We start from the raw sequence: 24,635 nt of genomic DNA on the forward strand, positions 1-24,635 counted from the left end.
TGTTTTTGCAATGTGAAAGGTTGCAGTCTTTCTTTCAAAGTTGTCAATCACATTCATCAGAGTTGCTGCATTTTTACTTCCAGCTTATATAACAATCCATAAGTAATTCTATTTGTTTATATTTAAAGCTTTGAGTATAAATAAACATGTATGTGTGTGGGAGTTTGTAGAGAAAAAGAGAAAGTGTGTGTGTGCATGTATGCTCATGTGTTAAGAATTTAATTCTACTGTTTTTTAAATATTTTTATTTATTTATTTGACACAGAAAGAGATCACAAATGGGCAGAGAGGCAGGCAGAGAGAGAGGGGGAAGCAAGCTCCCCGCTGAGCAGAGAGCTCCCTGTGGTGCTCTATCCCAGGACCCTGAGATCATGACCTGAGCTGAAGGCAGAGGCTTAACCCCCTGAGCCACCCAGGTGCCCCTAAATGTACTTTTCAAATTGATTTTTGTTGCTTTAAATCTAATATTGTCATCAAACTAAAAAAATCAACCTACTTCCCTAATTTGATATTATATGTTTATTATATACCCAAATACCTGTGTATCTATTTGCTTTGATTGGCTGCTTTTTCCTAAACCAATACCCCATTATTTTAGGTCACAAAAGTAGATTTTGATGTCTGAGAAGAAGCCTCCCACCCAATACTCTTATTAAAAACAACATTTTCTGTTTTGAATAATTACTACCCATATGAGTATTAGGTCCTAGAAATGTATGAAAGTTTTGTCTGACAATATATTTAACATCTAATTAATTTGGAAAAGAGCAGATATCTCGATCACATTGAATCATCTATCTGGGAACATGAAAATCTCTGTTTTTATTTAGGTCTTCAGTAAATCTTCTATGTTTCACCTTTTTTAGTTGATTTCCATATTTTTTGTAATTTGGGTTACATTAATGAAAGATACATTTTCTACATTTTATTTTCTAAATATGGATACTATTTAAGAAAGTTACTGAGAGGGATTTCGGTTGCGGAGGCGAAGGCGGCTCCAGTGTAAACCCTGAGCTGAGGTTCTTGTTCTTCCGCTATGGGTGAGCCGCAACAAGTGAGTGCTCTTCCACCACCTCCAAAGCAGTACATCAAGGAATATACAGATGAAAATATTCAGGAAGGCCTAGCTCCCAAGCCTCCACCTCCAATAAAAGACAGTTATATGATGTTTGGCAATCAGTTCCAATGTGATGATCTTATCATCCGCCCTTTAGAAAGCCAAGGCATTGAACGGCTTCATCCTATGCAATTTGATCATAAGAAGGAACTGAGAAAACTCAATATGTCTATTCTTATTAATTTCTTAGATCTCTTAGATATCTTGATAAGGAGCCCTGGGAGTATAAAACGAGAAGAGAAACTGGAAGATCTTAAGCTGCTTTTTGTACATGTGCATCATCTCATAAATGAATACCGACCCCACCAAGCAAGAGAGTCATTGAGAGTCATGATGGAGGTGCAGAAACGTCAACGCCTTGAAACAGCTGAGCAGTTTCAGAAGCATCTGGAGCGAGTCATTGAGATGATTCAGAATTGCCTGGCTTCTTTGCCTGATGATCTGCCTCATTTAGAAGCAGGGATGAACCAATGGATGCTGATGATAGCAACAATTGTACTGGACAGAATGAACAGCAAAGAGAAAATTCAGGTCATAGGAGAGACCAGATTATAGAGAAAGATGCTGCCCTGTGTGTCCTAATTGATGAAATGAATGAAAGACCATGAAGGATATATATATATATATATATATATATATATATATATATATATATATATTTTTTTTTTTTTTTTTTTTTTTTTTTTTTTTTGCTTTTCTCCTTTTCTTTTCAGTAAATGTCATATATTCGTTATTTTGCTTTTGGAGAGTCTTAAAAGAGATATAACTAGAAGTCATGTGAATGGCTTGACTCCTGCTTCATCATTTAGGAGGCGTTACTGTCTATAAGTGGCAAGCATAGGCAAATGATTATATATGTATACATTAAGAGTAATCACCTTAAAAAGGAAAGTTCTGGGATTGTGTGAAACGTTCCTGGATTTGGAGTTGCAGAAAACATTGAAGATCTCAGTAATAGCAAGCTTTCATCTTTGAAAACTAGATTTGTCAGTTGCTTTAAGAATGATAGATAAATAAAGGATATCGAGCTGTATAAATGTGAAATTATAAAATCTTCAGATTTACTTTTCTTAAAAACTTACTTGATCTCTAAAAATATAGTATAACATGTTAAAAGAGAGGAACCCCATAGAGTTATAAAACAGCAATTTTATTTTTCCTCTTGACTGCTTCTGTAAATAGATTATCTCAGCTTCTTGTTCCTACCCTGGGTAGGTCTATTAACTTTTTTCCAGTCACTCAGATAATAAATCTTTTGATTACTTTTTGTTACATTCAAAAAAAAAAAAAAGAAAGTTACTGAGAATATTTATCTGTTAAATCTTAATTTCAGTCACTTTACTGACCTTTCTCATTTAAACTGAGATTTCAGTTAATTCTTCTGGTTTTGCTAGATAGATGATGCTAATATTTTGATGATTTTTCCAATATTTTCTTTCTAATATTTTGTATTACACTTTCCCTTATTATATTATTGTAATACTTAACATAGGGAACATGGGATAATAAATGAATAAAGGACACCTTGACTTATTCTTAGCTTCAGTGGGAATGCCTGTGGTATTTCCTGGTTAAAAATATCTTTATTAAAGAGAGGTGGTGATTCACTGCCCCCTTCATTTCTCTCTCTCTCTGTTTTTAGGAGCCAGATTTTGAAGAAGAGGACATTCAAAAAGAACAACATATGCTAGAAAAGTTGGAGAATTCGGCATGCATGCCCAGGGGAGGCAACAGGCTTAGAAAAGACTTAAAAGCACCTTGAGCTTATACCTTAGGCCAATCCTTAACACAGAGATAACCTACAACAATAAAAAATAATAATAATAACAAAACAAAACAAAAAATACCCTGTCAGCAAACCCAAAAGAAAACCCAAATCTGCAAACCTGGGGAAGAGAAAAGAATCTAATTTACAGAGTCACCACATTATTAGATTCAAGTGTCCAGTTTTCAGCATAAAACCTGGAAACATACAAAAAACCAGGAAAGTGTGGTCCATTCAAAGGAAAAAAAAAAAAATAAGCCAGCAAAAATTGCCCCTAAAAAGCTCTGATGCCTGGACAAGGACTTGAACATGCTGACTTAGATATGCTCAAAGAAGTAAAGAAAAAAGTGGCAATGGTCAAGAAAAGGAAGATAAAAGAAAGGTCAAGGTCATGAATAAAATGGAAATATCAATAAAGAGGCAGAAAACTTCCATATCAACAAACCTCAATAAGGAAATAGTATGGGGGCACCTGGATGGCTCAGTTGGTTAGGCATCTGCCTTCGGTTCAAGTCATGATCCCAGAATCCTGGGATCCATCCTCTGGAATAAGGCTCCCTCCTCACAGGGGAGTCTGCTTCTCCCTCTCCCTCTACTGCTTCCCCTGTTTATGGTCTCTTGCTCTCTCTTTGTCAAAACAAAACAAAACAAAACAAAACACACCAAAGCCAAAACCAAACAAACAAACAAAATAAAAACAAAAACAAAACCAAAGAAAATCTGAAGAGGGGAACTCAGAGGGGGAGACAAACCATGAGAAACTATGGACTCAGGGAAACAATCTGAGGCTTTCAGAGGGGAAGGGGGTGGAGGGATGGGTGAGTCTGTGGTGGGTATTAAGTAGGGCACATATTGTAGGGAGCACTGGATGTAAAATGTAAACAATGAATCTTGGAACATTACATCAAAACCTTATAATGTATCGTATGGTTACGAACATAACATAATAAAAATATAAATTAATAGTATGTTTTTTAGAGCATTTGTAGAGAGATTCAGGTTTAAGGACCTGACATTATTTTATAAAAGGCATCTGAATAGCAAGTGTCAAATATTTCTGAATTTTTAGTCTTTATTTTTTTTCTTATATTAATTTACAATAGTGACTTGCAAATCACACATCCTAAAACCAGTTTTGTATTTCTTTGTGAGAAAAATTCTCTTATTTTGGGCAAAACTTCTGAGCTGGAATTTTGCGTGTGGGTGTTACACCATCAGAGTTAAATGGAAACTTTTAGTGTATTGATTACCAATAATATTGTGCCATTCTTATTAAGTATGTCTTTTATACACAAAGACTCAAATTTTTACTTCACTCCAGTGGCCTCTTCAGCTTGAGAATTTCATATATGTGCTGAATAATTGAAAATAAAGAATTCTTGTTTATGCAACCTTATATGTTTGCTATTAATAAGTGGCATGGTCCTTGCTGTTAGATTGATGTTTTTTCCCCACTTAATTCTCCTGAAGTGACTGGCCAGGAGAAGCCTCTGAAAATATGGATTATGTGGAAAGTCTCAGTTCTCAAGAGCATGAATCCCCGGTGCATTTAATTTTGAACAAACAGCCTTGGGGACAAACTGTTTTAACAATTCTGCCAAATAATGTTTTGTTCATTGTTGATTTAGTGCCCAATCATGTCTTTCCTTACCTGGGAGGAGGCTTCTCCTTGGGGATTGATGTTTCTGTCAAGAAGAGAAAAGAAACCATTAGTTTAGTGGTCATAGACCCTATTAAAACAGTCATAGGAATGCTTCAGAAATATCCCAAACAATCCAAAATATCCATTTCTTTGATTACCCAGATGTCTGCATTATGGACAAAAAAATACTATTAAAGGCTTATTCAATTAACGTGGTCAGTTACACATAACAATGAAGTTTTGAATATGATTTTTGGTACATAATGTCAATGATGACTTTCAAATTCAATGATTCATCAGTCATCTCAACTGCATATTCTTGAAGTCAACTCTGGATAATTCCATAATCCAAGCTTAAATGTTTTTGTAAGTTGAAGATGGTCATGGTTTGTGCAGGCAGAGAGAGAAATCCTTACGTGACAAAGCATTTCTGGCTGCAGTGACAAAGCTTGTCCTGATATTTTTTTCTGCAGCACACCAGGGTTGATGTGGTGGCAATCCTGATTTACCTTCTTCTAAAGAAGCCATTATTTCCTAGGATCAAAGATAGAATTGTAGAAGTGTGGATTTGGAACAAGCGACCAAAAAAGAAAGAGAAAATCCAGGTGACATACTCAGAAAAACTCTTCACTGCTATGGGAACAGGGCAAAATAAACTTACTTGTCGTAAATTATGTGTCTTTCTTAAGCAACAGGTTTACCATTTGATCTAAAATATTTTCAGCCAGATGCTCCAAGAAAAAGATAGTAAGTACATGCATTTTCTCTGTTTTATAAAACATTATTGTAATAAGTACAGTGTCAGTAATTTTCTCTAACATTTTATATTAGAATTAAATATATATTAAGAGAAATAAATCCCATCAAAACAGTACAGCTTGTCATATATATGGTCTTCAAAATAACTTTTTAAGATTGCTTTTGTAATTTAAAGAATCCAAGGATTATTTATTTTGTGTCTTAATATATTGGATAATAGTAAGAATTATTATAGTCCTTTATAAATTGTTACCTTGTGTCTAGTATCTTTAAGTGTTCTGGCCCATCTAGACATATTGGCATTTTTTTTATTGAAGTAAAATACACGTAATAAATTGTTGTGTATTCCTCACCACCATCCATCTCCAGAACTTTTATCATCATCCCAAACTGAAACTCTGTACCCATTAAACAATAACACTTCATTTTCTCCTTCCCCTGGCCCTTGGAATACATTGCTGTACTGTGAATATGACTGTTTATTTATGACTATATTGACCTTATTGCACCTAGCATAGTGTCTTCAAGCTTTATCTATGTTATAGCATGTATCAAACTTTCTTTCCTTTTCAAGGCTGAATAATACTCCACCATGTATATATACCACACTGCATGCATTCATTAGCTTTTGGACATTTGGATTGTTTCTACCTTTTGGCTATTGTGAATAATGCTGCTATGAACATTGGTGTACAAATGACAGTTTGAATCTCTGCTTTCTATTCTTGTGTGTATATGTAAGATTACAGTTTAATATTTAAGTTAGCAACCTTTATTACAAAGGGAAACTTAAAACTTACAATGTGGAAAGTTGAGGTCAGAGAAATTTAGTTACTTGTTAGACTCATTGACCTATAATACGTACACCTTATTAGAAAATGAATTTTAGTGTCTGTGAAAATGGAATTCATGAATTTTACTAAATATTAAATCTACAGAAAATGCCAGTATCAGTTTTTGCCTATGGGTTAATTATATGAATATTTCCTTATTTTTAGGGTCTTAAAATATTCTGAGCAAAACGGACATACTGAATTTTGTACTCCGTTGACCTCTTATTTATAAAATGAAGACCCCCTTTGGCTGAATTTAGATTTAATGATTCAGTGCAAAGAGGTTAATGAGATGTGGAGAAAGAAGACATTTGCACACAGTGATGTGAATTGTGAAGAAAGAACATCTTCTGTAATTGTATATGATAATGACCCAGTCAATCCATTCATCCCTCAGGGAGTGCTCCTTTGTGTTATGAAATAAGATAGTGGACTTTGGGGAAACTCTTGTAAAGTGGCACTAAAGTTACATGGGAAACAAATAAGGGTCAATAATATCTTGAATGTATTTAGTTACTAACAAGTAACTGTCAGGTAGTTTCTGGAGAGCTTTATTTGCATTATTTAAAAGTTTTTTTTAAAGATTTGATTTTTATTTGACAGACAGATCACAAGTAGGCAGAGAGGCAGACAGAGAGAGGAAGCAAAGCAGGCTCCTGGCTGAGCAGAGAGCCAGATGCGGGGCTCGATCCCAGGACCCTGGGATCATGACCTGAGCCGAAGGCAGAGGCTTTAACCCACTGAGTCACCCAGGTGCCCCTTTTATTTGCATTATTATATTTAATCTTTAAAACCATTCTATGTGTTAGATGCCATTATGTTTCATTATGCAGATGATGTGAGTAATTTACCCAAGGTCACACTGTTGGTAAGGTATGGATTATGAGGCTTAGATTCCAGGACAGAATATAGAACCTGAGTTCTCATAAAGTACACTATTGGCATCAAGAGCCACTCCTGAAAAATTATAAAACAAAACAAAACAAAACTCACAAAGACTATGTTTGGGCTAGGCAATCTACACTCTCTGATTGTTGTTATCTGTGCTTGTCCCCAGAATCTGTTCAACCCCATTCAGGTTTTAGAGGTAGCATTTTTCCTTCACTATAAAGTAACTCATTTGGAAAATGTGATAGCTTTTTAAGATGTATCTTTTTAAAATTTAAAGAATTTTTAAAAGATTTTATTTGTTTATTTGAGAGAGAATACATAAGCCCACAAGCACCCATGGGTGAACAAAAGAGGGCAAGCCTGAGGGTAGGGAAGGAGGGGTGAGGGACTTGGGGGAACGGTTGAGGGAAAGGAAGTAGGTTACCCACTGAGCAGGGAGGCCCTCCTGGGATGATCACCTGAGCTGAAGGCAGATGCTTAACTGATCCATCCAAGCACCCCATACAATATATCTTCATTTTTTATCTGATTAGGTGTTTATTAGGACCTCAAAATTTTTGGTGCTTCATTTTTTTTTTTTAAAGATTTTATTTATTTATTTGTCAGAGACAGAGGGAGAGAGAGCGAGCGAGCACAGGCAGACAGAGAGGCAGGCAGAGGAAAGCAGGCTCCCTACCGAGCAAGGAGCCCGATGTGGGACTCGATCCCAGGACCCTGGGATCATGATCTGAGCTGAAGGCAGCCGCTCAACCAACTGAGCCACCCAGGCGTCCCTGGTGCTTCATTTTTATGGTCACTGCTCAATCATTAAAAAAAAAGCACTTGTTTATGTGGGGAACGGATTTTACTATACAGACTATTAAATAGAGACATTCAGATAAGTATTGTGATCATCGTTTCAAAAAGTTCTGGACTGAAATTTACAATTTCAAAGGGCACAATTTCTATTATCCTGCTGATCTGAAAGTCTTTCCCCGTGTTTTACACCTTGCATACACACACCTGGGTTGTTTTTCTGTCTCATGTTGAATTTGGTGTAGTATAGCTCTTAATTTATCTTATTTTAATTCTCTGCTATAGATTAAAGTTTTTGGAACATTCCTTAGTGATTTATTTGTTCTCACTGAATGTGTTAAAAGAAATTTAAAGTATCTCACGAATGTTGGAAGCAGATATATTTATTTTTAATAAAATACTATAATGGTTAAATATAGAATTTTGTATCATTCTGAAGCAAATCACTAGTTTTCAATAGTCTAGTGTAATCATTATGTTCATAAGCACATTTTTAATAGTCAACTTTTTATTGACTAAAATGCATTTTATATTATATCATATTATATGGCACACATATAGATTCTGGTGATACCATTGTTAAAAAGATGTGTTTACTCTTCTGGCAGATCTAACAGAGGACTGGGGAAAACACAGCTATAAACAATTGAGTGCTACAGGGCAAGGTGTTGGACCCTCATACTGGAAATTATCTCATGAATGCTCAGATGACCCCTATGCATTGTGAGTATTTGTCATTATAAAGGCAGAAATAGCTTCATAACTGTGAGTGGAGATATTTAATTATGTATGTATGTGAATAACCTGCTGGAAGTCCCAAAGATGGAAGTCCTTTAAGCAGCTGGTCTCTTCTGATATATCTTAAGGTTCAGAATTTGGTTTTCTGGAAATGTAAAAAGTCTGAGCAGTGAGTCCTGGTACTGATGCTAGGTCACCCTCTGGTCTAACTCTGGATTGAAAGATCTGGAAATCTGAAATTCTTCTACTTCCAAATCAGCTTTCCCAAACCAAACTCAATCAATTCAAAGCCTATTTCATTCAGTTTATGGTCTTTGCTAGTTCTTATCTGCCTTTTGTGTTTTCTTTTATTATCTCTTTGCTACATTTTTATTCTCACTTTGGATTGTCTAGAAGCAGAAAGAATAGAATAAGCTTTCCTTCACAAATGATGGTTTACAAATGTAGATATTATAATGGAACACATCTAAAATAATTTTGCCAAAACAAAGTTGCACATATTACATGTACAATTGGTCCTGGGTTGTATCTGGTAGGACTCATGGATAATTTGTTTTTCTCAAGTGAGAAGGAATGTCTTGTATTCCACACAGACTCGGAAAATCCAGAGCTAACAATATGAATGTAATATCTGGTGTAATCTATTCATCACTTTAGTAATCAAGTAACCTTTAACACATGCCAATTCACCCAGGTTAGTATAAAGATGGTCCAGAAGTAAATACTAGCATGTCATTTAAGATAAGGTTTTCCATGACTAGAGTTCAGAAACTCATATCTCTGGAAAGGCTATAACCTTTCCAATAAGAACATGAGTTGGGACATGATTTTCCCAGGATGACTGAACAAAATTAACTTTTTGAGATTTTTAGTGTGGGATTCTTGCTACTATACCATGATTCTGCCTAAAATCTTTATGTTGGCATTCTGAATTGAATTACAGTTAGCAATAACCAATTCTAAACCATTTGGAAAGTAGGGAAAATGTCTAGGTAGTACCCATTTACTTAAATTTGTACCATCCATTTTTCTCCTCTATAACCTCTGTTGTAATAAATGCCTATTCCATGTGTGTGTGTATGTGTGTGTGTCTGTATTTTCAAACAAAGTATACTTTCATGAATGGAAAGAATTTCGTTTTCTTTTTCTTTTTTTAAGATTCTATTTATTTTTTAGAAAGAGAGAGAGAGAGAGAAAAAAAAGAAGGGGGAGAGCACAAGCAGGAGGAGTGAGAGAGGGAGAAGCAGTTTCCCTGCTAAGCTAGGAGCTGGCTGTGGGGCTCAATCCTAGGACTCTGGGATCATGACCTGGGCTGAAGGCAGATCCTTAAACGGCTGAACCACCCAGGCATCCCAGAGAAGAATTTAATGTACTGATCTCTTCTTAGATGGTTTCTTACATGTTCAAAATTCAGCTGGATTAAATAAAGTTTAATAAATATTTAAGGGGCACTCATAGTATGTCTGGGTCTCTCACTGCAGCAGGTGACATATTTTTTGATATTTGGAGCTCATAGTGAAGTCACTCAGAAAGGCAGTTATCTAAATGTCAGGTAATCACTTCATGCTCCATGGACTAGATATTATTATGTAAACAAGGTTATTAAAGATGAGCATGTTTTCACAGTCAATGTCAGAAACCCAGAAAGCATTCAACAAAAAAAGAAATTACATACAAAATAAAAAATGAAGTATTTGTAGGCAGGATTCTGGAGAAAGCTGCTTCCTTGTTTTTCGGTAGGTCATGTCACAGGTCATGTCTACCTGCCATGAACCTCCCAGGTAGAGAACTGGTCTCCTTGTAGTTGATGCAAGAAATTTGTGGAAATGAAAACAGAAACTGCGGGTAGTGATTCTAAACTTTCATTCTCTAGAAAGTCACCCTGTGTGAGGCCCTGTGGGGCAAACGTTGTTGAGTGTGGCAATGGTTTTTGACACAAAGCATGCGATCCTCTCAAATTCATTATGGCCGTTTCATTTCCAGCCTCTGATGCCTGAGTTCAATGCCTTCCAAAGAATATATGGGAAATAGAAACAATGTGACAGAGTTTGTCCTTCTAGGGCTCACACAGGATCCTGAGGGGCAGAAAGTGCTATTTGTCCCATTCTTACTCATTTATGTTGTGACAATAGTGGGCAACCTGCTTATCATAGTAACCATTATGGCCAGCCGGTCACTGCATTCTCCCATGTACTTTTTTCTTGCTTATTTATCATTTATGGATGCCATCTATTCTACTGTCATTGCTCCCAAGATGATTGTAGATTTGCTCTATGAGAAGAAAACTATTTCCTTCCAGGCTTGTATGACTCAAATCTTTCTAGGTCACTTATTGGCTGGTGCTGAAGTCATTCTTCTGGTGGTGATGGCCTATGACCGATATGTAGCCATCTGTAAACCACTTCATTATCTAATTATCATGAATCAGAGGACATGTGTTCTTATGCTGCTGGTGGCCTGGACTGGAGGCTTTCTGCACTCTATGGTTCAGTTTCTCTTTATTTATCAGCTCCCTTTCTGTGGCCCCAATGTCATTGACAACTTCGTATGTGATATGTATCCCTTACTGAAACTTGCTTGTACCAATACCTACCTCATTGGAGTTTCTATGATAGCTAATGGAGGAGCCATTTGCACTGGTATCTTCTTCATTCTCCTAGTTTCCTATGGGGTCATATTACACTCCCTTAAGACTCATGGTTTGGATGGGAAACATAAAGCCTTCCACACCTGTGCATCCCATATAACTGTGGTCATTTTATTCTTTGTTCCCTGTATCTTCTTGTATGCAAGGCCTAATTCTACCTTTCCCATTGACAAATTCATGACTGTAGTTTTGACCTTCATAACTCCCATGCTGAACCCTGTAATCTACACCCTGAGAAATGCAGAAATAAAAAATGCCATGTGGAAACTTTGGAGTAAAAATGTGACCTCAGTTGACAGAGGGCTGTACTGCTCATGCAGAACAGGATATTCATTCTTTCACAGAATCGAGGACTGCTTCCATTATCAGTGATGACATCTTAAAAATTATATCCTTTGGGTTAGTTAGACTCTTTATTCTGAAATAGCTATATAAATTAATCTTTATCTAAATGGAGTATGTTAACTACCCTTAGAGGGCAAGATAATTGTGTAAGTTTAATCTCTGATCTATATAATCATACTGTGCTAAGGTTCTTCAGTGAGCAACAAATTTTGGTTTTACTTCAAGTTTTTGTTGGTGGAGTATGATATCTCCATGGTACATAAAAATATGACCTAATAGAAATTATTATCCTTAGTCCAAGAGGACTAATTCACATTGTTAAAAAAAAAAAAAACTAAACTAACAGTAGAAATAAATTTCCTGTCAAATTAAATAATTAGAAATTTCACAGCACATGTTCATAGCTGAGGATAGATCTATGAGAATTGAACTTTATTAGCTTTATACTGTGATGGTAGCATATGGCTGATTTTCTATATCCTAATGAAGTTTTGGGCAGAAAACTTAAATTGTTCAATGCTTGTGTGCATCTAGATCAAATGACTCTTCTGATAGTTGAAATACACATTTAGTCTTTCATATCACAGTACACTGTCAGAGTCTACCTACATTTAATTAAATTCTCTGTGTATACTTTTTTAAAATTGTAATAAATGTTAAGCATTTTGGGAATATGTTTTGTTTTACATATGAACGCCTTTCTCCTCTGTAAACTTTATGATCTGGACTTAAGTAATAAGTCAAAAGTGACTTCTCTCTTTATAGTTTCTCTATAGAAACTTTGGAGGTTGATTACTCTATTACAAAGGTCATTTTTGAAGGCCCTGACATTACACATTACCTTGCTGAGAGGTCAAGTCACAACACAGATTGGATATGAAATTGGTATTTTTTGCCCTCATCTTTCTTTCAATTTGTAATTGGATCCAGTGAGTGTATTTAGCAATATTAATGCTTCCATTTATTTAAAATGTATTGAATAAATGCCAGCTATGACGTTTTATTTATTCTTCAATGAAGGAAATAACAACTAACCTAGATATTTTAATCAGAAAGAAATCTAGTACAGTGCATTAAATACTTCAAAATGACCAGAATTGGAGGACCTACTACCTGGATACTGGTGTGAATGCAGTTGGGATCAAGGATTTACCACCAAAGTTATTATGCGGAAATGAGAAAGCTGAACTCAGAATGAAAAATGTGTGCATATACTTCTCAAAGTCCTTCCCTGTCCTGTTTAAAATATTAAACAATTTTTTTTTCAAGTTTTGCTTCTTACATTTACATCTTTAACCCATATAGAACATAAATGTTCAGGTATGGCGTGAGGTAGAAATACACATTCCTTTTAATCATAAGAATAAATTTCCCAGCACACTTATTGAAAACCATTGAATTTCCCACTACCCTGATACACCTCTACTTTTATATATAAAATATCTGTATATCTGTTCTTCTATTTCTTAGCTTTCTATGTAGTTCAATTAGTTGATACATGAATAATAATATGGTATCCAAAGTGCTGCAATGTTTCAGATACCATTGTGATATAAAAAAATCCCCCAATGTTTAGTAGCTGAAAATACCAGCAATCACTTCATCATTTCAGATGGTTTCAGTGGGCCAGGAATTTGGGAGCATTTCTGAGGGGGTAATTCTTGTTCAGGGACTGTTGTGAGGTTACAGACAGAAACTGGGTGAGCCTGAGGTTATCTGAAAAGTTTAGTTACTCATGTGACTTGTACCTAGACTTTCAAGTCTTGAACAGTGGGAAATAGAACAAGTGGTACTCCTTGAGATCATAAGGGTGGGGTCCTATAGAACTGATGTCCTTGTAAGGAGAGGAAGGGACGAGAGAGTTCTCTTTCTGAAATGTGTGCACAGAGGAGAGGCCATGTGAGGACAGTGTGAGAAGAGATGGACAGTCTACAAGCTGGGAAAAGAGGCCTCATCAGAAACTAGCCCTGTTGCTACCTTGATCTTGGACTTCCAGCCTCCAAGACTGTGGGAAAAATCAATGTCTGTTTAATCCTCCCTCTCTGTAGTATTTTGTTATGTCAGCCCAAGCAGACTTTGATGATGATGATCAATAATTTAGATTTGGTGAATAAAGGCCTGAGTTGAATCACCACAATTCAGTTATAAAGGTCATGACTCCTCATCAAATCACCATATGTGAATAATACTTAAAGCTTAAATTTTTTGAATGAAGGAATCAATAGGTATCCTCGAATAGTCTGTGATAGCACCACAAATAGGGATGTATATCTTCCTCTTTACCTTTTTCTAAGGCATCTGAGATCATTTTGCCAGGGTAACTGTGCTCTGGAAAGAGAAATAGTCAAACATTTCTGGCGATGACTGGAAATATGTTGCAAACTAGTGCTCATTTCTGTGGTCCAGTAGTCTGAAAGCAGACCAAAGGTGAAAGAAGGAGCAAAAGCTATCATAATGGGGCAGTTCCACATACATTGTTAGACTTCCATGTGTTCTACAGGAATACATTTCTGTTTTGGGTCCCTGGTCACTGGAGTATAGTTTCATGGAATGAAGGAAGAACTCAATAGAAGTATTTAAAACTAATCTTTCATTCTGAAATATTAAGCAAAAAGTAGTACCATATTTTTGGCTGCAAAAGAGATTTGATAGATGCAGAGAGTGAGTCCTACCACTTTCCCACTTAATTTACTTGTTTGGTTTGGGAACAAAATGGAGAGACAGGCTCAATCTGTATGGAAAATGGAAGCTTAAAATAAAATATGATATCATTAATATTTACATTTTGTGATTTGCCTTTGTATGAGAAAAATCCTGTAGAGTCAAAAGGATGTATTTGGTTATGATCTCTCAACATCCTCATTTCCTTAGACAGGTCTCCCTTGGAAAACAAGGAGGCTCACTGAAGTAATTATATAGACCAATTAGGCAAGCAAAACAATGTTTTTTGTTTGGATTACTCTGCTAAAAGTGATAATATCAGCTATTCCATGCAAGAAAAATAAGTTAGGATTTAAGAAACCTAAATTTGTATTCTTAATTTGTCTCAGATTCTTCATATGAAAAATTTTTTAAAAAGTGAATTAGGTACTCTTCAGTAACTCATTCAATTTCCATTGCCTTAAATTATTGATTGATTCATCAAGTTCTGGCTTCCATGTACTTGAATTTTCAGAAAACTCTCATAATATGATATGAAATCCAAGATTAGTATTCTTCTTCTTCTTCTTCTTCTTTTTTTAAAAGATTTTATTTATTCATTTGACAGACAGAGATCATAAGCAGGCAAGGAGGCAGGTAGAGAGAGGAAGGGAAGCAGGTTCCCCGCTGAGCAGAGAGCCTGATTTGGGGCTCGATTCCAGGACCCTGAGACCATGATCTGAGCCGAAGGCAGAGGCTTTAACCCACTGAGCCATCCAGGGCCCTATTATTCTTTTTATAGTCAAATATGTTACAACACTTTTCAGGGATTTTTTATTTTGGAGATTTTTTAAATTAGGTAGATAACATTGTGGAACTGAAACAATAGAAATTGACTTTTGGTTCTATCGCTTACTAGTTACACTATCCCGGAAAAGTGAAATAAATCATTCTAAGCCTCAGTTTTTCTATCTATGAGTTGGAAATAATGCATTCATCTTCTAGGGTTATACTGAATTAACTATGAAAGGGCTGTAAATAGTAACTGCTTGATATATGATACTACCTCTTGCTGGTGAATTTAGGGCAAATTAGAAGTGGACAGGGAGAGTAATATGTTATTAACTGACTTGACAAAGTAAATAATTAATAGTGATTCTAAATTCTCCAGAGGGAAAAAAGTAAATTCTCCAGAGAGAAAATACGGGAAGTTCTGAGAGGAAGAAGTTGATGCATTTCAAATTCCCAAGTGTTTCTTGAGTTTCGTGGTTAATATCTCCACAACTTAGAATGAGAATCAGTCTTCTTAAAGCCTTTGTTGAAAGATGGATGTTAACTAATGTTAACTAAGGATCCTGCTATGTGCCTTGGTGAGTGTTCCTATAGGAAGTAATGTGGGGCCAAGGTCAAGATCAGGACTTGAGGCCAGACAGACTTGAATTATACCTTTAGGTCTGTTTCTAACTATATGTCCTGGGATACAAGGCTTTCCTTCTTCATGTTTCAGTTTTCCTATCTGTATAATAGAAGGAGAAACCTTTCAACCACATATAACTCTTTCTAAACAATATTAAAGGAGATAATTTACATTTTGCATGATGTCTAGCATATATAAACAGTCAATACTAATTTTTGATTATTACTTATAATAAAATGGCTAACCTTCACACAGAACTTTATAATTACCAAATAATTCCCATCTCTTAAGAGGAGAGTAAACTTACTTTCCTTAGTCCTTAATCATCTCAGAACTTTAATATTTCTGACACCAAAAGAAATAAGAAGAGAGATGAGAAAGAGCTATTGGGACATTTGAAATGGTAATAAAATTTCTTTAAAAGGTATATTCTCTAAAATTATAATATTATAGAAAAATATAAATTACAGATAGGTTAAAAAAGTAAAAATGTTATAGTTTCAGCATTACAATAAACCTATAAAAATAATACTGGTTTGCTCTATTTACTTTCTGCATTTTTTCACACATAATTTTAAATACTTGTACCTATACTTTCCCAAGAAATTCTAACATTTAACAATAAGGTAACAGCATATTTCTTTGAGTTGAAAGATTTGGAGATGTATTTCTTCCATTCCTGAAGGCAAAAAGGAGTGCTTTATTTAGATGCACTGAAATGATTTTTAGCTTTTATTCCTTGATGGTGTAGTAGACCTTTCCTTCCTCGACTCCTATGCCCTTTGATTCTTAATGAAGGAGAAAACTGCTGGGAGAGGTACTCTTGGTTGTTCCATATGTGTTACTCTATAAGAGAGGCTGGTGAAAACATCATGGCTATTGGTTGAAGATGTGGCTTCTGATAATTGAAAGCAATCGAAGCAAAGGATTTCTTTCCAAGAGTTAAGATGCTCCTCTTTGATAAAATATAGGAAATGACCGGAACCATTGCTTTCAAATTTTTAATCTTTTTACACAACAAATAGTACTCCCTTCCTTCCTGAAGTGATAAGACACTGAAGCAGTTCTTTCAAGATTAGGGGTTTCGAATTCTATTTTCTACTTTAGGCATTCACTTAATCTTCAGTACAAAATGTTGAAATGTCTAACTCAGTGTTCTAGTCTCAAAGACATGATCCATGCTTCATCTTCCATTCATTCACATTTGGTATTTGGCCTCTGCATATTTTGAAGTGCATGCCTCTGACACACTTAACATTTTCTCTCTTTTTTATTAGAATGTTGATTGTACCTCTGGTAGAGGAGGAGCTTTTTCAAATCAGGCTCCTGTCTTTGCATTCCCCCCCTGGAGACAGCCTTCCTGCCACTTACACATATTGAAGGTGTAATAAATGGTTACTGAATTAACATGTGAATCAGTGAAACTCTGGGCACTAGGCAATGAATCAAAGGATGAATGAATGAGTAATGGATTTTGAGAAATAAAGGAATGATTTTATAAGTGCAACAAGTGGATTTTATCTTGTGACATTACCACAGCTATATCTTATTTGATAGCTTCTCTATTAATTCCCCATAATGTTTAGATTTTATAATTGCAGGGGTAAGCCAGAGACCCAAACAACCCTGTTTGCAAGAGATAAAGCATTGGGTTTTTTTAAGGACTGGATTCTCTCTGGCTTACACAGACTTACACAGAAAAAAAAAAAAATCCTTCTTTAACTTATCTCATCTATAGTGATAATACCTGTTAATAGATCTTCATTTTTCACCCTGGAGGCTAAAAAAGGGGGCTGGTTAGAGTCTCCCAGAATAGCCTTCCTAGCTTCCACATTATCACCTGCAGTGTTGATAGACACAGATTAGTTGTCTTCCCATTCCCCAGTCTTCTTGGTAGCTATTCTTCTGCTAGATTACTCTCACTAGTCCTTTTTCAGAAGGGACTGAAGCAGTACTCTCTTGGACTCTAAAGGGGGGAATATTATTTATTAGCTGAATATTCATCTCTGTAGGTTAAAAGATGACTCTAGGGAAACAAAATCTGGAGACATGAAAACAGCATGGAGAGCAGTGAACAAGTAGAGATCATTTTTGTGGGGGAGGGAGGGTGCTGAGCAAAAAAGGGAAAAAAATGACTTTGAAGGGGAGAGTATCAGAGAATGACAACACTTGCAGGAAATTTATTTCTTTTTGTTGGAATATTATATTTGGCACTCATTTTCAAACTGTAATCTTATAACAAAAACTGTCTTTGTCTATTTAATGTCAAGACTGATTAATAAATCTAATGTGTATGGAGTCAGTGTGTCTATGTGTAAAGTCATTTACAAGCAGCCACTTTGGTAAAGCAGAGAAGAAGATTCATGCTACATAGTTAAGAACCATGAAGATAAATGATAGATACATATTCTCATTTTTTTAAGCAATTCACTGCACAGTGAATTTCATAGAAAGAATACTATATAATAGCCATGGTCAAATGTCAACCTTTGTACCTACTTTGTGCAATTACAGAACTAGTCACCCTTCTGTTCTGACAGATATCCTTTGAGCCAAGTATCTTCATTTTCCAGTAAATCGTGAAGAGTTCCAGAAGTTAAATGCAAATTATAGAATTATCTTTGCTGTTTATTCCAGTGTAAGGCCAGGGTCACAACCTACTGAATTACACTGAACAGCTTCCTTACCTTTTGTAAGTCTTCATTATTTCATCTGTTACATAAGGATGATAGCAGGGTCTGACTTCAGTGTTGATGTAAAGAGTAAATATGTCTGGCACTTGTAAACACTTAGGCAGATGTTGGCTGTGTTAGTGGTCACATCTAGACACGAAATGGTCTCCATACATGACAGCACTGTCTTTAGGTGAAGTTGTCCAAAAAACTTAAGAGTAATTTTTACTCTTTTCTCTCTTTATGTCTCTTCTCTAGAAGTCTTTTTATCTCTCCTAAATATAATGGTTGCTCTTCTCTTATCCAAAGGCAAGATAATTTTTAAAAACGTGAAACCATGACTCTCAAAGAAATATAAAATGAACACATACCAAAGGTTTTATTTAGTTCATTCATTAATGAGGAAACTGGTATGATTATACTCAGCCTAAAGGAAATTCCAAAATAGCACCCTTACATTATTCAGTCAGGGATGTGTAAATAATTTACAAATAAATGCAAAACTGGCTTGATCTGTAATGACCAGGGAAATCAATCAACATCCCACCCAGTAGCCTTTGCATTTCTTTGGACCAGAGTTGTTAGCATTATTATCAGTTTTATAAATTTAAGGAGTTGTTGAATAGCTCGAGATATCAAAAGGCATAAATCCGATAGAATCATATAATCCCAAAGAGAGTGTCATAGATAACACGTAGACTTCAACTGAAAATGTCCAGTAATCTTTAGGTTACATTTCTTTCTTACACAATATTTTTTTCTGACAAAAGTAAACCTTACTTAGTTTCTGTACATCAAAAGAAGTACAGATGTTTTATAAATAAAATAAATTTATATAAAAGGAAAACTCTTTCTTTCTTTACAAAGGAAACAACACAAATTTTCTGCATCCATTGGCGCCCTGAAACAGCATACTTAAAATGAGAGATTTGGAAGAGCTTAATTATGTTTACTTACCAGGGTGTAGGTGGGACTATGGGAAACCAGTAAGGGGTGATAAAGCCATTATCACAGTTAGACCTGAGAGAGCAAGGGGAGAGAGTGATTACAGGAAACCAGTGTTCCAAGTGTTCTGTCTCATTTATCACTCACTGGTTGCCAGTAAGTGATAAAGGAGGGAACCAGGACAGTAAATACCCCGAAATCCTTTTCTTCCCACCTGCCTTACATTCAGCTGGTACCACCTGTTGGTAAGAAGTAAGAGAAATCTGGTAAAAGGGGACCAGGGAAAGCAGCCTCCCAGGGTGTATACATTGAGAACAGATCTGAAGCGGTAGAAAGAATACATCTAGTACCTGTTCCAACTGTGTATTCCACTTTTTCTCCCATGTAAGAGAGTAAACACTTTGATTTGGGGAGTTAGGAGGAAAAAAGAAAACACAGGAAAAATAAGTAAGGAGTCTTCCAACTGATTTATTTACATAACACTTGTTGAATACCACTATGGGTCAGACACTGACTGAACCAAGTGCTGGGGATAAAGAGGTGAACAAGACAGGTACAGATCTACTCTGCCACTTACTTGAAGGGTTTTTAAATGAGAGAAAAAAAAAAGGTGAATTGCACTTAACCTGTATATTAATCAACAATTGTACAAATAGTTTTTTAAAAAATATTTAATGAACAGTTCTTAACATTTCTTATTAGCTGAGAAACAATCAGGCTAATTATATGGTGAGTTAGTTCCCTGTATCTGGATGTCCTCTAGCACAGCCTCAGTGATGGTTCATCAGCTGATGAACCTTGTAAGAAGCTGAGTTAGTTCAAAAATTCACTTTTTTTATAAAATAGAAAAAGGATGTTTCTTTTCTTGGTACACCCTGAAAAAATAGCTTATACTACTAAAAATGTTTTGGTCTTGTCTAAAAATCCAAAATATAAAGTTCTCATCATTTGAAATTGGAGATCTTGTCTTTTCAGGTTAATTCTGCACTCCAGAATCTATCATCAGGATTGAAATGAAAGAAGACAGGATGAATGTGACCGAATTCATTCTAATGGGACTTACCCAGGATCGTCCAATGCAGAGAATTCTATTTCTGGTGTTACTTATCACCTACACTGTCACTGTAACAGGCAACCTACTCATTGTGGTTACTATCATTGGCAGTCAGGCTTTGGACTCCCCAATGTATTTCTTCCTGGCCTTCTTGTCTTTGATAGATGCATGCTATTCCTCTGCCATCATCCCTAAAATGCTAGCGATCTGCTCTTTGATTCAAAATCTGTTTCCTTCAGTGGCTGCATGACACAGCTCTTTATATAACATTTCTTAGGAACTTCAGAGATTGTCCTCCTTGTGGTCATGGCATATGACCACTATGTGGCCATCTGTAGACCTCTGCACTATGTGTCCATCATGAACCACCACACATACTGCCTCCTCGTAGGTCTGTGTTGGGCAGTAGGTTTTCTCCACTCCATCGGATAGATTCTGGTTACTTTCTGGCTCCCATTCTGTGGTCCCAATATCATGGATCACTTCATGTGTGACATTTTCCCCCTGATACAACTTGCCTGCACTGACACTTTCCTTGTTGGTCTCTTGGTGGCTGTCAATGGTGGAGTAATCTCTGTGATCACCTTTGTGATGTTACTGGTATCCTATGTGGTCATCCTGTGCTCCTTGAAGACTTACAGCTCTGCAGGGAGGAAAAAGGCCCTCTCTACCTGTGGCTCCCACATCAAGTAGTATCCTGTTCTTCGTGCCCTGTATTTTTATGTATCTGCGACCAGTAGCTACTTTTCCCATGGATAAAGCCATAGCCGTATTCTATACTCTTGTTACTCCCATGTTAAACCTGTCATCTACACAGTCAGGAATACAGAGGTAAAAAATGCCATTAGAATGTTATTAAACAAGAATGCAATTACAGATGATAAGTGACCCAATACAAAGATTTTATTTCTACCCTGATCTTTACATTTTTTATAGTACTTTAAAACACTTTCCATACCTCCCATGTGAGACAACCCCTCTGCAAGGTAGGTATTATTATGATTATTGCTGTTTTACAGATGAAGGAAAAGGAAATTCAAAAACACTGAATAAGTAGCCCAATGTCAGAGCTAGTGTGTGGATCTGCTTTTTTCTAAATCCAAATCTGATGATCTCTCAACCATTTCAAAGACTATTAGGGAGAAGACAAGCAGTAATTCATCAGAACCGTTCTTGTTTTATAACAAACTTAAAACATTCCCTCTAGCTACAGAGTTGTATAATAGCTTGTGTATATAAGCAGTTGGTACTCAGAAAGCTGTTCTGGGGGCGCCTGGGTGGCTCAGTGGGTTGAGGCCTCTGCCTTCGGCTCAGGTCATGATCTCAGTGTTCCAGGATCGAGCCCCACATCGGGCTCTCTGCTCCGCGGGGAGCCTGCTTCCTCTCCTCTCTCTGCCTGCCTCTCTGCCCACTTGTGATCTCTGCCGGTCATATAACTAAATAAAATCTTTAAAAAAAAAAAAAAAAAAAAAAAAAAAAGAAAGCTGTTCTGCCTACTGGCATATGGGACAGTGTGGAGTATAATTTAGAAAGAGGATACTTGCCAAGACACTTTTGGCCCACAGTTGATATACCTAATGTTAAAAGTTATTTTGGGGTTTCCTGTTCTGTTGAGTAAAAGTTGTCAGGAATCATAAAAATTAATGGTATTTAAAATGACGTGAAAATGTTTAAGCGTTTTCACATGGTCACCCCTTATAAAATTGAATTTCTATTGTTTTTACTTTACAGAAAAAAGTGGAAAATCAGAAGGTTTAAATAAGTAGATTCTAGAACATATCAGTCAACCTTGAGCCCAAATATTCTTACTCCCCATCCTTTGATCTTTTCACTATATAGGGGGCTTGGACCAGTATTAGATTATGATTTGTACTATAAAAATAATTTTTAGTATATGCTATAGGTTATGACACTTTATCAGAGTAATAATTATTAGTAAAATCAAATGCAAGTGTTTCTCAAAACATACAATAGAATATATTTTAGAAACTTTTACTACTAAAAAGCTGGCTTTACTTTTAGTTTCTTGAGACTGGAATCGTCTCTGGAAACTGCTTTAGGAGGTCATTTATAAGGGATACGGAAAAAAAAAGAATCATTACACTTGAAGGAAAAAACTATTTTTTAGCAAAACAACTTATATGATTTTGTTGGCTCTTTTTAAAAACGACATATCAGATAAAGGACTAGTGTCCAGAATCTATAAAGAACTTAGCAAACTCAATGTGCGAAAGGAATCCATCAAAATCCTTGAGGAGAACACAGGCAGCAACCTCTTCGACCTCTGCCGCAGCAACATCTTCCTAGGAACAACGCAAAAGGCAAGGGAAGCAAGGGAAAAAATGAACTATTGGGATTTCATCAAGATCAAAAGCTTTTGCACAGCAAAGGAAACAGTTAACAAAATCAAAAGACAACTGACAGAATGGAGAAGATATTTGCAAATGACATATCAGATAAAGGACTAGTGTCCAGAATCTATAAAGAACTTAGCAAACTCAACACCCAAAGAACAAATAATCCAATCAAGAAATGGGCAGAGGACATGAACAGACATTTCTGCAAAGAAGACATCCAGATGGCCAACAGACACATGAAAAAGTGCTCCATATCACTCGGCATCAGGGAAATACAAATCAAAACCACAATGAGATATCACCTCACACCAGTCAGAATGGCTAAAATCAACAAGTCAGGAAATGACAGATGCTGGCGAGGATGTGGAGAAAGGGGAACCCTCCTACACTGTTGGTGGGAATGCAAGCTGGTGCAGCCACTCTGGAAAACAGCATGGAGGTTCCTCAGAATGTTGAAAATAGAACTGCCCTATGACCCAGCAATTGCACTATTGGGTATTTACCCTAAAGATACAAATGTAGTGATCCAAAGGGGCACGTGCACCCAAATGTTTATAGCAGCAATGTCCACAATAGCCAAACTATGGAAAGAACCTAGATGTCCATCAACAGATGAATGGATCAAGAAGATGTGGTATATATACACAATGGAATACTATGCAGCCATCAAAAGAAATGAAATCTTGCCATTTGCGACAACATGGATGGAACTAGAGCGTATCATGCTTAGCGAAATAAGTCAAGCAGAGAAAGACAACTATCATATGATCTCCCTGATATGAGGAAGTGGTGATGCCACATGGAGGCTTAAGTGGGTAGGAGAAGAATAAATGAAACAAGATGGGATTGGGAGGGAGACAAACCATAAGTGACTCTTAATCTCACAAAACAAACTGAGGGTTGCTGGGGGGAGGGGGTTTGGGAGAAGGGGGTGGGATTATGGACATTGGGGAGGGTATGTGCTTTGGTGAGTGCTGTGAAGTGTGTAAACCTGGTGATTCACAGACCTGTACCCCTGGGGATAAAAATATATGTTTATAAAAAATAAAAAGTTAAAAAAAAAAAAAAAAAGAAATGGGCAGAGGACATGAGCAGACTTTTCTGCAAAGAAGACATCCAGATGGCCAACAGACACATGAAAAAGTGCTCCATATCACTCGGCATCAGAGAAATACAAATCAAAACCACAATGTGATATCACCTCACACCAGTCAGAATGGCTAAAATCAACAAGTCAGGAAATGACAGATGCTGGCGAGGATGCGGAGAAAGGGGAACCCTCCTACACTGTTGGTGGGAATGCAAGCTGGTGCAGCCACTCTGGAAAACAGCATGGAGGTTCCTCAAAATGTTGAAAATAGAACTGCCCTATGACCCAGCAATTGCACTACTGGGTATTTACCCTAAAGATACAAACGTAGTGATCCAAAGGGGCACATGCACCCGAATGTTTATAGCAGCAATGTCCACAATAGCCAAACTATGGAAAGAACCTAGATGTCCATCAACAGATGAATGGATCAAGAAGATGTGGTATATATACACAATGGAATACTATGCAGCCATCAAAAGAAATGAAATCTTGCCATTTGCGACAACATGGATGGAACTAGAGCGTATCATGCTTAGCGAAATAAGTCAAGCAGAGAAAGACAACTATCATATGATCTCCCTGATATGAGGAAGTGGTGATGCAACATGGGGGCTTAAGTGGGTAGGAGAAGAATAAATGAAAGAATCTGGGATTGGGAGGGAGACAAACCATAAGTGACTCTTAATCTCACAAAACAAACTGAGGGTTGCTGGAGGGAGGGGGTTTGGGAGAAGGGGGTGGGATTATGGACATTGGGGAGGGTATGTGCTTGGGTGAGTGCTGTGAAGTGTGTAAACCTGGTGATTCACAGACCTGTACCCCTAGGGATAAAAATATATGTTTATAAAAAATAAAAAATTAATTAAAAAAATAAATAAAAATAAAGTCTGTTAAAAAAAAGTCTGTACCTAAATTCAAATGTATA

At 36.3% G+C, this 24,635-nt stretch overlaps 1 protein-coding gene and 2 pseudogenes across 3 annotated transcripts; all 3 read left to right on the forward strand.

Annotated features, from left to right (window-relative positions):
• The first annotated feature begins 972 nt into the window (after nucleotides 1-972).
• On the forward strand, nucleotides 973-2,391 carry LOC309872997 (mediator of RNA polymerase II transcription subunit 7 pseudogene; annotated as a pseudogene). Its single transcript has one exon. The product of its transcript is annotated as a mediator of RNA polymerase II transcription subunit 7 pseudogene (transcript).
• Nucleotides 2,392-10,560: 8,169 nt separating this feature from the next.
• Nucleotides 10,561-11,559, forward strand: LOC309840349 (olfactory receptor 4A15-like; the record flags this gene model as incomplete). Its single annotated transcript, XM_082682409.1, has 1 exon — nucleotides 10,561-11,559. The coding sequence occupies one exon, from the start codon at nucleotides 10,561-10,563 to the stop codon at nucleotides 11,557-11,559; it is 999 nt and encodes a 332-aa protein (XP_082538535.1).
• An 8,660-nt stretch (nucleotides 11,560-20,219) lies between these two features.
• Nucleotides 20,220-21,148, forward strand: LOC309872920 (olfactory receptor 4C46-like; annotated as a pseudogene). Its single transcript has one exon. The product of its transcript is annotated as an olfactory receptor 4C46-like (transcript).
• The last annotated feature ends 3,487 nt before the right edge of the window (nucleotides 21,149-24,635 follow it).

Source organism: Mustela nivalis, assembly GCF_964662115.1.
Source record: "Mustela nivalis genome assembly, chromosome: 9".
Taxonomy (NCBI): domain Eukaryota; kingdom Metazoa; phylum Chordata; class Mammalia; order Carnivora; family Mustelidae; genus Mustela; species Mustela nivalis.